Source organism: Monopterus albus, unplaced genomic scaffold (assembly GCF_001952655.1).
Source record: "Monopterus albus unplaced genomic scaffold, M_albus_1.0 scaffold153.1, whole genome shotgun sequence".
Taxonomy (NCBI): domain Eukaryota; kingdom Metazoa; phylum Chordata; class Actinopteri; order Synbranchiformes; family Synbranchidae; genus Monopterus; species Monopterus albus.
Window position 1 is genome coordinate 326,178 of NW_018128033.1, and position 16,855 is coordinate 343,032.

Here is a 16,855-nt window from a genome sequence, read left to right on the forward strand (position 1 = left end):
ACAAAAAGAATATGTTCAAGGGGCAATACTTAAACTGGGGACAAAGGCTGACCAACGAACAAGCAAAGCGAATAATGAGTCTGAGTCAACTAAGTGCAGAGAAACAAGAGTCCAAACATACTAGGCTCCAAAACAATGAAAGGCACAAGGGGCAGAGTCCAAACTAAAGCAGGCAAGGTACCACAGGAGATGATCACAGGTGGAGATACACAGCTGAACCAGCAATGAACTGAGGGAGGTGAGGTAAATATTCAGGGAAGGCCATAGGCAGAAACAGTGAGTAACAGTTATATCTAATTGAGGTCAATCAATTAACAGAATCAAGCTGGGGCAGGTGAGGGTGGCATAGCCCAGCAAGTTACTTCAAAATAAACATCCAAAACAAGAATGCAAAACCAAGACCATGACACGAGCTGTGCAATACCCTTACACAGACCCATATTCTCCTGCATTTGGCTAAAGCTGCACTTATGTGTGCAGTGAAAAAAAGAGTTACAATCAACAGTGAATCAGAAAAATAAGAGGACAGAAAATAGAAGTTGACTAGATAGACTAAAGGATAGAGAGCTATCAAACAGAGAGAGCAGTGGCAGCAGGGAAACAGAAGTTATAAAGTGTCAGAAAACATATGGGCCCAGAAAAGAGAGAGGTCAGACCTATACAGGAACTAAACCAAAGGTAAGCCAGGCTTATACTGCAATAAATCTACTTTGTCTTCTTGTTATAAGCAGGCAAAACTACTAAAAGTGGTTAGAAATGAACAAGAAGCTCAGTAGTCTTTCATACATTTATTAAAGCATGCAAGGTCACTGATCTGAATTCTCACAGGAGCAAACAGAGAATGACAAAGTATGAAAGGATTCTTCCACTCTTCATAGGCAGGGCAGACAGGCAGCAGGGTGTGGAGACAAACCCGTGTGCCAAAGGTGATAACTAACTGCAGGATACAGTGTGATGAGTGTCTTGACGGTTTCAACAGGACATGTTCCACCCTGAAAGCGAAACTTCAACCTTCCACTTTTCTATTCCAGGAGTCTGAACCCTACTTCTGTCACCTCAGCCCCCTGCTGTACAGAAGCCACATGCAATCAGAAACAGGAAATAAGAATATTCATTCATTGGTTTAGCTAAATAAGGTTATACTGATTAAAAGGGGAATGTATCATTACAAAGTGTAACAATAAGGCAAGGCCTGAAAGTTGTGTTACTACAGATTTAGAAATACCTTGCATATTGAATACAGCAATTTATCTATTAAAATTCAACAATGAATGACCTTCAAACAAAGACCCCTGTCTCTTCACAGGGCTTTTGGAATAACTGTATGTAAACATCAATATTTTTTCACTAGGGTCTGCAAACATTGACCTGTTGAGTGGGCAGCGTTCAGTCCAAATCCGTTATGGAATGGGAAGTTGGATAATGAAAAACAAAGACCTTATTTTAAATTTTCATTTTAAAATGCAAAAAATGAATAAGCAAAATGCCATTTTTAATGACATTTAACCACGTATGTACCTGACAAAATAAGATGTTTCCTTTTTTTGAATGAGGAAAGTAGAATAATGTGGTTAATGTGCTGATTTCCCTTTGTCTCTCTCACTAGGTGTGACTGAGTGTCACCTCCCCCGTCCCGGTGGATCTGGCTGCAGCTGTGGCGTATTTCCTAATCAGGCTGCAGATACTTAAGCTGGGTGTGTTGGCTTGATGATGCATGTTGTTTGTTTCCATCAAAGAAATACACCGTCAGATTTCTGAAGGAGTTTGAGGACTTTATATACAGGTCGGGTAGACACAGCCAAAGAAGTGGAATGACAGCCAGCAGCAGCCTAATTTAAAAAAATGTCTATTGCAGTCCGTTTAACTAAATGTGTTACTACTATGACTTTACTGGAAGAGGTTACATTTAAGTTAGAGCAGCTTGAGTTATACAGCAAACTGAATGTTATGTTTGTTCTCATAAAAGCAAAATTAGCCAGCTGGATCTTTGAAGTGAGTTTGGTCACTTTCTATGAACAAAAACAAGGAGCTTATAAAGTGAATGCCGTGCGCTGTCCTTCGTGCTGAAGAGAAGAATTCTGAACAACTTTTCACTCAGGAATCTGAAACCCTGACCTCAGCATCTAACCCCATCCACCTTCCACCAATAAAACAATCTGCAGAAACATGTTTCAACCTCATATTTGTAGTTTTCACTACACATTTATTTCACTTGCAGTTTTTATGAACTGATGTCACAAAATGTGCTGAAGAAATATCTGATGCTTCATTAACAGTAGTTTGATAATTGTTTGCCTTTTTATGCCTCTGCACAGGCGACAGCTGGGGCTAGAAAAATAATTCTACAGGGTGTCAACCTGTGCACTTGACGGTACAATTCAATTTAATTTATTTGTATAGTAATGTGTGATGACGGCGCTTCCCTCTGCTGATATTGTCCCTTCAAGACCTCATCAAGTCAGTGTCAACTCTCAGGACAAAACAGGTTGGTGCAGACATCTATAGCCGGCCTCCTCATCTCCGATGGATCAGTTATGGTCTCATTTACGTCACCAGGTTGTTTTCCCTTCTTCAGTTTTCTAAGGTTGGGCACCAGAGTCAGAAAAGTCACTCAATCATAAGTACAAAAAAAAAAAAATAAAGATTTAATGAAGTGGACAGAAGAGGATACCTGACATCTCTGAAGGTTAACAACTCATGGTGCAGGGGCCTCATCATCAATGAGGGTTTGGTACAGCAGGGTCTTCATCTTCTTCACAGCTGAGCACAACTTCTGTGTCACAGCATCCCACATCAATTTCTCTGGCAGGACAAATTGGAACCATGGTTCTTAAACTAGATGTGTTCACTGGGGACAAGAAATGTAGGTCTGTTAGTTTAAACATGTAATGCTTGTACATTGTACAGAAGTTAAAGTGAAATGTGTGCTGGCTTCTTTGTCCCTCTCCACTATTCCCAGCTTAAGGGCACAATGCATTAACTGGGTTTATCCAGTCAGGTCTACTATGTGTATCCTCATCTTGACCTGTGATAGTCAGAGCTGGCTCTGTCTCACCAAATCTACCCCTTGAACATGTCAACATCAGTTGTACCATACGTCTCTTAATAGGATCATAACGGTATACCATGGCAGCTGATTCACAAAACCAGAGGGATCCTTGTCTGAAACCAGTTATAGCTTAAACATGCGCATAATGGATGGCACAGCAGCGGCTCCACCGATTATCTAGATCTCACAGGCGACAGGGTCTTGCTCTGAATGGTAAATATTGTTCTGTGCTTTTCTAAACAGCGCGTTAGGAAGCCGTTTTCAGGGATGAACAGTAAAATCACCAGCTGTGAGCTGGATGAGTCCTGGTCTCTGTCAAACAGGTCCTCTCCCACTGAAGTAGCCTACTACAAATTGATCCATTTTCACGCTCATAGAATCTAGCTGAAGTTTGATGTTTACAGTTATTTGTCTGGTTTATCTTTTCTCACGCTGCACCTCCTCTGAAATCCTCTGGCGTCCCCCTGGGGGGGGGTGCACCTCACACTTTGAAAACCTCTGATAATCGATTACTTGTCCACAACACTTGACATTTGTTAAATGCCAAATTAGAGGCTTTCATAAAAAAGAGAAATATGCTAATTATAACTGGGTCTAAAGTTTTATTGTACAGTAGGACGCATCTTAAGGACCAATAACTACGAGGTGAGTGCAAACCTGTGCAGAAGGACTTGGCTGTGCTGTTTAGTTTAGGTGAGGCATATGGAGTCTCCGGAGTACACTGGTCTTAGACAGTATGTGACTTGTGTAACATGCTTCCAGCAAGTTTATTTACTGTTTTCACTAAACAGTTGATAGGAAGAACATGGTCTGTGGCTAAATATTTTGACTCTCTAGTTTAATTGGGCATTTAAAGAAGTAAACTAAGCCACACTAACCCAGAGCGTTGTTGATGTGGTGACTGTAACCACTGAACCACCTGTCTGCAGTTATTGACAGTTTTATTAAAACTGATAAAGTCATATGTTTAGATATAATCATTCACCAGTCAGTTTGCAATTTAACAGCATCATTTTAAGCTAAGCCACTGCCAAATTTTCAGTGTTTCATTCAGTATTTTAGTGACCATGGTGCAGAGGAGGCTGAGGCAGCAGCACAGTCCAAACAACTGAACAAGTATTTGTGAGTCACAAGCCCGCCAGGTATGAGAGTGGCAACTCACTCATCAACACAAATTATGGCCATGCTATGCCAACATGAAATACACCCCTGTTCACTTTCTCTTTTAAAGGTCTCAATTACTCTCTAACTATGAAGCACTTTGAGCATGAATTATGTTGCCCAGAAAATCAATAGCCGGTAGCACAATGCACACGTGGGCAGAGCCTGCCCGGTGACTCATAACGAGCTAATGCACTTAGCACAGGGCATTATGCTGCGTACAGCATCCTGTTCAGATGGTAACTGTCGATGGCATACAGCTGTCAGATTGACACTTGTTGGCCAACATTAATCCAACACAACATGGGTGTAAAATTACTCACTTTACAACCTTTATATTAGGAGTGTAACAATAGTGAGGACAGACACAGACCAAGAGAGAGAAATGGTACCTTTACAAGTCAAAAACATTCTGAAATTCAGATCCTATGGGTGAATGCGTTCTCTCTCTCATGAACTGTCTGAATAGGCTGTGATTATTTTCTCTGCTTAATTAGTGGAAAAGGTCATCTACTTATATTTTCATGAGTTCTCTTTAGCATCCCAAAAAGGCCTCTTCACAGTGCTGGAGTGATGGCCAAGGCGGTTACATCCACCCTCTTAAAAGGCAGCATTCAGACTGTCTTTTCACAAGGTTTGAACAAATACAGACCTCACCATTCATTTCTATGGGTGACTGCATTCATTGCAACAGGAGCCAGCACCACACTAGTTTTTCTGTCAGTTTTCTACGTCCTCTTCAGCAACCTTCTCACGTGGAGTCCCACAGAGGTCTATTCTTGGGCCAGTATGTTTCTGTATTTACATGCTTCCATTGGGGTCTATTTTTAGAAAATACCGTATCTCCTTTCACTGCTACGTAGATAATATCCAGCTTTACATACCTCTGTCACAAAGAGAGGAAAAAAACCTTTAGCATTTTTACAGACCTGTGTTCATGACTAGTAAGCTGGATGGCATTTCAAAGAGGTGGGCGTCTGCTTTTTGAAACCATTTCTTAAGACTACTGTTGGGTGTTATCTTGGACAAAGATTTTAAATTTGGCAAACAAACTGAGTGGTTAAAGCTAGCTTCTGTCAGCTGTGGCCTATATCTAGGGTTAACCTTTTTGTAACAAAAAAGACTTTGAACAGGCTGTACATGCTCTTATTTCCAGTTTGACTATTATAATGCTTTGTACATTGCTGCCAGTCAGGCTTCACTAGCAGCAATGCAGCTTGTTCATAATGTCACTGCCCATCTTTTAACTGGAGCAAAGTCTTAAAATCTACTACTATCAGTCTATCTTGAACTCAAAGTCACAAACACAGTGTCAGTCTTTGCACACACCTGCTATTACAGAATTACACATACAGTACACCTAAAGCAGTTATTTTATAAAATGATGATTGTACAGTATATGTAGAGCCTTTCTACAGTCCTACTACTACAGTCCAACAAAGACAGATCTGAAGGTTTGTGGGTGTTAAGGACATGAAAACCAAACAACCGCGATGAGAGAAGCAGAGCTAATTGATGTTATTCATTGATCTACTGGAACAAGGACAGATGAAAAAGGACAGTTTAAGTATTAGCTTCAATGTAAGTTACAAAAAGAGAGAGGCTGTTAGTAGAATTTTCAACAGTTCAATAAGTAGAAGGCAACAGCAGAATGATAGAAGTTTTAGTACTTACAAGTGTTTTTACAGCACTCAAACATACATTATTACATTATTCATGCTCCATGTCACACTAGAATTCAGCATGCTTGTTTTTAATTCTACAGCTTTTCCTGACCGGCTATAATTCAAGAGGTTCTGGTGAAATGCACAGAACGTTACACTGAATATTTCTGTGGGCCGGGTGCTTGTCCCTGCTGGAAGATTAGTCATAACAAAAAAGTCTTGATTTTAGTTTGAGTAAAATGATTAAATTACTGCAACTGTCCTCAATGGCTTCAACTATCATCACAGAAGTGAAACCATGGTATTAGCAGCTCAAGCTAGTAGCGTATTGACTCCGTTTTTAACTCAGGAGGAAATGACAAAGAGACTGTTTCCTCACAGCTAATGACAATGTTTGCCATATGTTTTAGGAATCTTTCTCTGATGCTGTCTTGATTTTCAAAATAGCACATCTTATTAGTTTTGTTTTCAAACATTTTCAATTTGCAAACCCAAGCCTGAGTAACTCCTGGCTCATTCTGAGACTCTGGGAAATTCACTAGTTGCCCCTGTGTGGGAGACTCACTGTGCATCGTACCAACGTGTTAACGCAAATGCATTTTTCATTACTGTGTTTTTATTAAAGTGTCATAAAAACAACATTTTACCTGCCAATCTACGCCCTTGCATTCCAGTAAATTATTTGCAAGTGATGACAGAAAAGGAATTACAAAGGATACAAATAGTAAAGACACATGGGAAAGGAATAGCTGGTTTATCTGAGACTTATGAATGCTAGAGGTTATGGGTTCAGTGCCCAGTCACTACAATACAGTCACTGCAGTTACACATGTAAATCACAGGAAAACAGGACTGAAGCTTAAAAATATACTTTGTGTCCCAATTATGGGTGTATAACACAAGTAAAATGCAAGGTATTACACAGCCTGCACAGACACTAGATTGCTTAAAATAGCCAAAATGCCAACAAATTAGTTACCTGCATCTGTGCATTATCTTGACTAAAGTAACAGTAATAGCAGGAAACTACAGTTTGCTAAGAAAGAAAAAAGACAAGAGAGAGAAAAGACAAATATTTCCTTCTCAGTTGCTGTTGCTGTGCACATGGTCGAGGGTCATGGCCATGTCCAGTCAGTGTGTGCGCTGTAGGTTCATTTTTAATGTTTAGAAATCCAGTTACTCTTTGGTTAAGCTATGCCTTACACATCCCATAATACAGCCTGAACCTAGCCTTTAAAAATATTCAGTGACAGATGGTCTAATACAAAGTCTTGACTTCAACCTTCTGGCCCTCTCATTTCATCACTTGTCTCGTTTTTCTCTTTCTTCTCTGCCTGTCGTCACTGCTGCTGCTCTAAATTCAAGAGAAAATGAGAGGTCAGCCCATTTCCCTCCAGGACTTTAAAACACTCACCTCCACTCCCTCAGCCTGGCTAACTGCCTGCTCTGTCTCCTGATTTTTATGATCCTTCCTGCCTATCTGTCGCTCATCTCCCTGCGTTCTTTTGTCCGCCTGCATACATCATCATCAGGCTGATGAACCCACTGTTTGCCAGCATGACCCTTGTACCATATGATGCTAAAACTCTACAAAACTGAGACACGCATCCTTTGAAATTCTACTAAAAAGAAAGACACACTGATTGTGGCCATAAATGGATCATTGTACTCAGTGAAAGGGATCTGCTCTTAGAGTCCAAATAAATCCAGACAGCTTGTCAAATTGTGCAGAAGAGCGATAAATCCAGCCAACCGGTAATACAGACCAGAGCCCAGCAGCTACATTATTAGAGGGATGCCAATGGTATATGCAGCACAGTAAGTATCCTTAATGAGAAACCCGACCTGGGTTGCTGTAAAGTCATATTTGAGCATGAAAAGTCTGAAACTAATGAAGTGTATCCACTGCATGTGAACAGACTTGACAACCATAAAACTGAAAAGCAGTGTGGCAAGAGATAGCAAGACCAGTAGCTGTGATTTTTCCAGCAAAGACCCAGTGATTTCACATGACATCACAGTGATGTGATCCGTGGTGGCAGAGCCACATGTGGACGAGCTGAGGAACACCACCGTTCATTTGTTACATGCACACCTCAGAGCTCGAAGCTCTACTGTACGTGTATGTGCGATGCAAGATGTCAGTTTTATCTTCTCCCATAACAGTGTCCTGTCAAAATTAATTTGTTACACTACACATCCTGCTATTGACTTACAGGCCTTTTTTCATCATGCTTATTTCCATTTAAATGAGTTGTGTGTATTTAAAGAAAGAAGTTATTCCAGAAGACATACTGGACATTATGCAGTTTCTTTCTTTTTTCACTTAAAATGGAAAGTGATTGTTGCAGAGACGCAAATAGTTCTTCTAAGTTTGATTATTTTAAATGGGTTTTTATTCCTTTAAAGTAATCCTTTTATGGGTTTGATCTGAAATGCAAATATTTGGATTTGGCAAAGCCTTCACTGCCAAAGCAATGAGAGGGTTGAAATGCTGACCCCCAGTGGTAAAACCCTTCACTACCAAAGAAAGCACAGGAACTTCGAAGGTACAGATAAACTGGGTCTAGTTTTTGTCCACATCCTGTCACGGTTTTTTTAAAGGACTCTGCTTCTCAGTGATGCTGTGAACCCCGTATAATTGGTGATTTTACTCATGTGTAGATAATTTTCCTGAAGGTTAAATTGAAGCACTGCTTAATCTTTCAAGCTCACTTAACACATCTATGAAATATTCAGCTTTGAAGCTGGTTTCACCCGATTTATTACTAGATGTTAGAAATTATATCCACGTTCTTTCTTAATAACCCCAAGCAGCATTTTGCAGCTTTTGCTCCTCGTCTCAGTGAGAACCTTCCTGTTCCAATTTCGCTCCGAAAGGAACATGAAGGTAAATCAATATTAAAGACGTAGTACCTGTCCTGTGTGCCGGCCTGCCTCACTACCCCAAGGGGTTCAAATCAATGAGGCAAATGGAGCTTTCAGCATTCTCATGGTGTTGAACTCAATGGGCCTTGACAGCTCTCAAGATTAATGAGGTGAGCTGCTGCTGAACAAGCAACTCGATGTGTAGCCATGTTCACTGTGGCTGTTGAACACAGCATTGATCACAGGCTATTCAGCAGTTAGTGTGTGGCTCTGCATCTTGAGATCACGTACACCTAACGTCAAAGAAATAAAGTCACAATACTTGTATTTTTATTGAAATCGACCCCTGAGGCTAGATAAAAGGCCACAGCTTGTTTGTGCCTCGTCTAGCTCCTCAGTCTGACACAGCCAGTTAAAAGACAACAGCCCTGTCCAAAAACACATCACACAAGTGAAAACTCCAAATGTTTTGCTGCTGTTTACATGGCCCTGTACATACTGGCAGCTTTTCGGAATGAACACAACTCAGATCAGTTGCACACCTTCAACCATACTTGATGTCTATTTCAGGAAAAAAAAAAAAAAACATAAAAGCATCTTCTGTGACCACTGAACACAAAAGTTCTGTTTTGCTCACATATAATCAGTAATGTAAAAAAAAATAAAATAAAAACACACACACACACACACAACAAATCAGCAGGTTTATTTGTACCAGTCATGTTGCTTAATCTGAGAAAGCCATCAATCACTTGTCAAACTGTATTCTGGACCTCAAACCATAAAGTTAATCAGGCAACTGGAAGCCTGGCTGGTCCATGAACATGGTCCAGCATTTAGGAAAACACTTTTTTTTACCCCCTTACAGAGAAACAGATGGGATGACAATACCCTTCTCAAGTCTGTGCAGCTCCAACTTAACAGGTAGTGCCAGGTTAGTTTAGCTTGGCATAGAGTTGGAAAACAGGGGAAGCTGCTAGCCTGGCTCTGTCCATTGCTAGAACTAAAGGACATGCATAAAACCAGGACTTTAATGGATTAAAATAAGATATCACATACTAACAGCACGTTTTAGAAGTGCTGGTTAGCTGATTTTGTAACTTTCCAGGCAGAGCCAGACAAACTGTTTCCAGTTTATGCTAGGCCAACTGGCTGCAGCTTCATATTTAGCTTACAGATGCTGCATGCGGGTGGTACAAACCTTCTCCTCTGAGACAAACATGTTTTGGCCCTTGTGTGGTTGCATCTTCACTTGTGAGGACATCTACATGAGCTCCAGTAAAGCAGAGGTCCTTATGCTTTTTGTAATGCAGGACCAAACTCTATTTCTGGTCCACACCACGTTCCAAGTCTCTTACATAGGGTCCCACACGAAAACAACAAACCAGAAACAAAAATACAGGGGAATTTCGTCTTTTGTCCAGGTCTGGCACACACTGAGGTAACATAGTAATAAATTATTCAGTTGTTTAAAAAACACTTTGCAAGGATCATATCAATAATACAAAATGGTATCAAACATATATGATGCAACACATTCAGATTTTTTTATAACTTTTTCCTTTCCCATGATCGAGAGTCTTATGCGTCTTTGCTCTAATCAATAATTCAATACTTCTTCAATGCTTCTCTGACAACTCTTTGCAAAGTCCCAGTAGATGCAGATTAATATTGTATTTCATCTTTTGCTGAGGCTGATTTCCCACTTTCATGCTGAGGTGAATTTGTATGGCATTCAATAAATGTTCCTACATAACCTTCGTAATTTGAAGCAAAATAACATGAAATGTTTCCATACACAAGCACACTGAGCTATAACGCTTAATTTCCTATTTGCTTGTTTTATTTGATCTTACAATCAAATTGTTTTGACCACGCCTTTTATTTCACACATGCCAATAGGAAAGTCAAAAATTGTATGGAAAGTGCAAAAAAGTGTTCCTTCAAGAGACAGTATTCATACAGACTAAAAGGTTGTCCACTGAAACTTTAGTGCGTTAACAGTACAAGCCATTTCATAGGTTATTAAACTGTACATCCCTACCCACCTCAAGACTATAAACATGAATATATAGAATGTTTTGTTGCTTTGACTGTAGAGTTTCCTACAGCTGAATGTAGTCTGTCACTAGGTGAACATGGCTTTAAGCCCTCGGGAGCATCACACCGCCTTTCTGACAGGCTTCCTAACTCCCCAAAGCAGTATTGTCCTTTACTGAGTGTGATTCTTCTTAGAACACAGCCCTGAATCCAGTGAATGCTGAAAAGCCCCTGTGAAATAAAGTGACATCACATTATTTTGGTTAGTGGCCAGTGCAAATCAGCATCTCCAGCCCATTTCGGATCAAATATCTATTATACTTCTTTAAGAAACTCCTACAGAGTCTTTGTAAAACAGCATTGAATTTGATCACATTGTGCCCAATAACTAGATTGTTTTTAATACAGTATCACAATATAATTAATTGTCTCCATTTTTTTAAGATACAAAAACATGTGGAAAGTAACTGAAGAATTTGTTGAGACAACAAAAATGTTCATGTAGTACTGGTCAAGGACTGTACTCATACCATTTCCAACGACTGCAGAGGCAACTAAACCACTGTTTTCACATATGTGATAAAAAGTGGCTTTTATATGCCGTCTGTATATATGAGGACAAAATAATCCTTTATAAGAGAGTGTGTGTAAACACGGTCCCTGACAGCGTCTGTATAAACGGTTACATTTACATGTAACTACATACACCGACCAACCTCTGTATAGCTACAATATTTAAACACTTATTCAAAGGGCTGATATGGCCAGAGCATTCACCAATATGACACCATTTCTCAGCATCAAGTCATGTTTCTTTCGCTTGCCATGGCACGTCCGTCTACCCTTTTGAGATAACGTTTCAAAACCACAAGGTACGCGCTGTACTCACAGGTCACTCGTCAACAACACCACACAACACTTACTTTCACTATATAAAATAAGACTGTTACCTTTCTCATAATCATCCACCGTGCCCTTACCACATCCAAAAGAGAACACATAACCTATCTAGAGATCACATAGGTGCTTTTCTTCTAGACACTGTAGGAGTGAGGATAGAAGTGGTGACCAGCACATTGTTGGACTCGGTCACTGATCTGCCATTTTGAGAGGCCTCTGTTTTCTTTCACTTTCTCAAGAAGACAGAAGTTCTAAGGTGATCCTGCTATCTGTCGATTTCCCCAGTGTGTTGTCTTGTGCCACATTTGATAGTGAATTCCAAAATTACACTTGCTAGAGAAACAGCCTGGTGACACTGTAGTTCCGTGTCGAATGTCAACAGGAGGGAACAAAAACCTTTGAAAAGGGACCATAAAGAGGGCAGAGCACTCATTCCAAGGCCTTGTGGCTGAGGGGACATCAGTCCATCGTTTGATTCACTTCTTTTCTGTCCATCCTCTGCCCTTTCGTGCTCCAGTAGTTAACAACTATGGGGGAGTTCCCTGACATCCAAAAAGGTGTTTGGTATGTGTGGATTTACGTATGTTAAGAATGATGAAGAGGATAAGGGAGGTCACAATATGGCGCAGTGGAACCTGTGGGAACCTGTGGAACGTTCTGCTCTCCATTTCATCTTCTTTTTCTTCTTCTGGTTTCGCTCTGGGACCTGTTGTCTGTAGGTGTTTAATAGAACAGAAAGAGATTGACAAAACTATTTAAACTCAACATCCATTTACTATTGTTTAATCAATACAAAAGCCAATGTGTAAACACAACACAGGTATTATATGGGGATGGCAAACTATTTCTTGGCTGAGACCAGTGAATTCCTGTAGTATTGCCATCACTGTGAAGCTGCCAGGTAAGAGGAGCTAAACACACATAAGAATGGATGTTCTCATCTAAGTCTCAGCAAGAAAGCAAAAAGGCACGTTTTACAACATTTACAATTTCTTTGGGTGACGGGGAACACTGTGCATTTACCCACTTTTTATGAACATTATTCTTATTTTTAGCTGTTTTCATTTGTTTGTTTTATTCATTTATGATTCCAGCAGTGCCTATTTTTAAATCACAGTTACAGTGGCAGCCGTGTACAACTGAGTCATACTAAACTTGGAACCAGTGTGTATTTTACACTAACATCTCTTTAGATGACTGCTCAGGACAAAGTAAGGCAAACTGGTATACTGGTTTGACTGGCTTTCTATAGTCTGACCACAAGAGGGCAGTGTTGATTCAAACTATCTCCTCACTTGTGAAAGAAAAAAGGCTTTCCTCATGAGTCAGTTACAGACATGACATAAGCAGGATAAGAACTCAACAACTGTGGCCGATTTTGTTTTTAAAAATACTGACGTGAACACAGCTCTGCCCTACTACTGTGTCTTTAGGTATCCAAGTACACATCCTGCTGTAAAACACAACTGACTACTAGAAAAGGCCTTAAAACAGGACATGGCCACAAAAAAAGAAACGGACATAAACCAAATTCTTCTGAAATGTGTCAAGACAGGAAACAGCTCTGGAATTTTTTTTTCTTTCCATATCCACTCTTCCCAAAAACACTTTCACAGCCTCCAGTAGCAGCATTGTCCTCCCTCAGTGCCCCAACCCTCTAAAGAAGTGGAATGCATAATGTACTGGGAAAAAAAGGGAAAACTGTGCCTTGAAATGACAATTTTATTGGCCATAATAACTGTGTTTTAGCTTAAAAACAATAGAATAATAAGGGCTAATGCTGTACAAAAAGTTAAATAGCTGTTACTACAAATGAATCTGTCTTACATTGTGATTCAGGTAAAGATCCCTAAGTGAAAGACAGAAGTGAACCGGGGGTTACCTTATAACACGCACTAGCTCATGAAAAGCTTTGTCCACATTCATTGGTGGATCCTTGGCACTGGTTTCAATGTAAGTTATCTGGAAAAACAAACAAACAAACAATATCCCATCTTTCTGGTTTCATTTGACAATCATGTTTTCATGCTTCTGACTGTTTCAATGGTCAGGCTGTGTTCAATGAGTATGTATCATCAAGGTGGTAGGATTTTGGTTAGCTAAGATTTGTCATAAATAGTCTAGCGCTAGAAACCAATTCCAACTTTAAATATTTACTTCATTTCGAGTTTTACGCTGATCCCGTCAACAAGTCAACAACAATTTAAAGATAAAGTGCTTAAAGAACAGTTCAATACTTACATTATGTTTTGCAGCCATCTCTTGGCCCTGGTCTGTTATGACCTTTCTCAGGTGGACCAAGTCCACTTTGTTTGCAACCAGCACCATGGGGAAGGCCTCCCTGAGAGGAAAAAGGACACGCACAGTGTTATGTATGTCAAGGCACAGAATGCAGTGTCACACCACATCCAGTGGGAGAGGCACCATGTCTATCCAGCAGCCCGCTGCAGTCTTGGTAGCATGATTCAGTGGGTTTTGATTTTCCTCATACTCCTCTTTTATTGTTTTTTTTATAGGGGTGCACCGAACTTTCGGCCACCGAAAAGGCCATTTTTATTTCGGGCTGGAATAAAAAAAAATAAATAAATAAAAATAAAAAAAACACACTGAAAATGCCCCGCCCCGCCCATCCTCACGCAGCACAGGTTAGGTTTCACTCACGCTGCAGCTGTTACGGTATATCATGCGTCTCCCCATCAACGACAAAGCACGTCAGCGGTATGGAAGCATTTTGAAGCTTCAGGTGAGGACACCAAAGTTGCAATATGCAAAATTTGTTCTGCGAAAATATCAAGAGGAGGTACGGTGCCAAAGAACTTTGACAACATGTTTGATACACCACCTGAAAACACGACATCCAATTGAGTATGAGGAGTACCGGAAAACAACACTGGTTAAAAGTACCCCCAACTACATCACAAACACCCTCGGTCGACTAAGACTAAGATATTTGCAGATGATAGTCTTCTGAGATGTTTGACGAAATTCTACAGGAAAGCGCAGCCGCACAACAACTGAACACTTATCTAGGTGAACGACCCATTGCCAGAAGCGACAATCCACTCGACTACTGGCGCTCCAGCAAAGAGCGCTTTCCATTACTTGCACGGGTTGCACGCAGGTATTTATCTGCCCCAAGCACAAACACAGACAGTGAGAGACTCTTCAGTGCAGCAGCTACCTAGGCTATGTTGTTTACAGTTTGTTTGGAAGTTCTATTGCTGTTTCTGCACTGTTTTGCACAGCAATTTAAAATGTTTGAGTGTTACATAAAACTTGAATAATATTATTTGGTATTGTTTATTGTTAAAAATATTTTAGATTTTAGTTTTTCATTTCAGATTCATCAAATTCAAGTAATTTTTATATATACACACACAATTATAGAGTAGGCATGTTTTAAAAATTTGAAGTTTTTAAAAGAAGCCATTTTTGGTTTCGTTTCGGTTTTTGGCCAAGTGCATCCTAAATTTTCGGTTTCGGCCCAGAATTTTCATTTCGGTGCATCACTAGTTCATGCAAACAAAGTTTTATTCCCATTATGACATTAAAGCTAATGATGAACTCTGGTGAGTCTCTTTACCGCCATGTGTAGGCAGTTGGTATGTGTTCCATGTGCTGTCTCCAACTAGAGCGATTACCAATTACACACAACAGATCAACTGGTTAAATTATGTTTACAGCTACAGAGCCAGCTGATGTTTCTACTGCAGATCAACAGGCATGGTGGAGACAGAGGCGCTGAAAATAGCTCAATCATTTACATCTATTCCAATTTCACCCTGCAAATAACTCCCTCAGAACTTTCTGTTCCTGCCATTCTTCCTGGTGTTTCCATCCAAAACACCGAGTCTAATGAGCCTGGCCAAAGTGACGCCCTGCATTTTCACCCTGGGCAGTATATTTGTTGTATTCATATTTGAAAATCCCCAAACATGCTTCCTCTGAGAAAAACTCTCATGATTCCCAGAATGTCAATGCACCATGATTCTCGTGAAGTCCTGTGATTAAAGGAGGCGAACACAGTTAATGTGACTGGCCACAATTCACTGTCTTTCTGATTCCACCCACGTATCCAAGTACATCACAGATGCCCCCAGCACACTTGGCTGTGGTCTGTTCCATTAAAATAGAGCCCAAATGTCATTGAGACCGCCAACATTTTCTGAAATACCAATACACTAAAAGCAAGCAATATGTAACACTAAATAATATATCAAAGCAGATTTCATGTACATCTGTTGTTGACACACTAGACAGCCAGACAGTATCGTGTTCTATGAATGTGTGAAGCACCAAATTTCTGCAACACCTGAACCTTGTGGAAAAGCAAGCTAAACAGGAGCTCCACCATAAATGGACAGACAGCAGCTTGCTCAGTTCTACTGTCTATTTTTGTTTCATCACAAGCTCAGTTTTATTTTCTGTTGTCAGTCACTGCCAGTGAGCTGATGCTTTTCCTCTCCCTTAAATGACATTCTACATAAGACATCTGAGTTTTGGAAACACCTCTGATGTTGGCCTGGCCACTGACTGACAGATCTTTGACCATTCTTATTCTGAACGGTATGATAATACTAGCTTTAACACAAATCAATCCCTGTTGCTGAGTTAGCAGAACTCCCCCAGACCTGACAGAAGCAGACAAAGTTAGGCTTTAAATGAGGACAAATAAGGTGACTGGGCTGTATTTTAGGAGTTTCAGCTAATGGTGCTATGATTAATGTAACATTTTTTGCCATCAGTGTTAGCAACTGTAGACAAGACCCCAGTTAGGTTTTTTTTTTAAACCATAATGTAAATATCTATTAGAGCTTCAGTACTTCCTCTTTTCATAACCCTGGTGACTTTGGCTTAAGAGTACACACAGTTTTTCAATTCATTTGAATACTCTTTTCACTTTCAAATGATTTGGCTGAAGTGGACTTGCACTACTGACTGATTTGATTTGATTTATTCTTTCAAACATGCAGAACAAACAACATCAACACACACATAATTATACAAATCCAACCAATGCTGATTCAGAATCAGTTTGCTTATACCTAGTACATGTTTGAATGGAGTAGGAAGACTTATCCAGCCCTACCCCAGAACATCATCTTATACAAAAAATTTCATGCATCATTGGCTGCAAGCAGTATCTCTACATAGGTGATTCTCTTCTTCACCA

At 40.1% G+C, this 16,855-nt stretch overlaps 1 protein-coding gene across 2 annotated transcripts in view; it reads right to left on the bottom strand.

Annotated features, from left to right (window-relative positions):
• Window positions 1-10,276: 10,276 nt before the first annotated feature.
• LOC109968557 (ras-related protein M-Ras) overlaps window positions 10,277-16,855 on the bottom strand; it is a 14,932-nt gene continuing 8,353 nt past the window's right edge. The window contains exons 4-7 of one of the 2 annotated variants that reach the window (XR_002276115.1): window positions 13,924-14,023; window positions 13,565-13,644; window positions 11,733-12,395; window positions 10,277-11,013 (exon numbers count right to left, since the gene is read on the bottom strand). Coding sequence is in view for 1 of the 2 variants with exons in the window: in XM_020614905.1 (XP_020470561.1) it covers window positions 12,296-12,395; window positions 13,565-13,644; window positions 13,924-14,023 (280 nt within the window). In the remaining variant the exon portion in view is untranslated. Of the gene's footprint in view, window positions 12,396-13,564; window positions 13,645-13,923; window positions 14,024-16,855 lie in introns of both variants that reach the window. The other variant, XM_020614905.1, reaches the window with a different exon arrangement.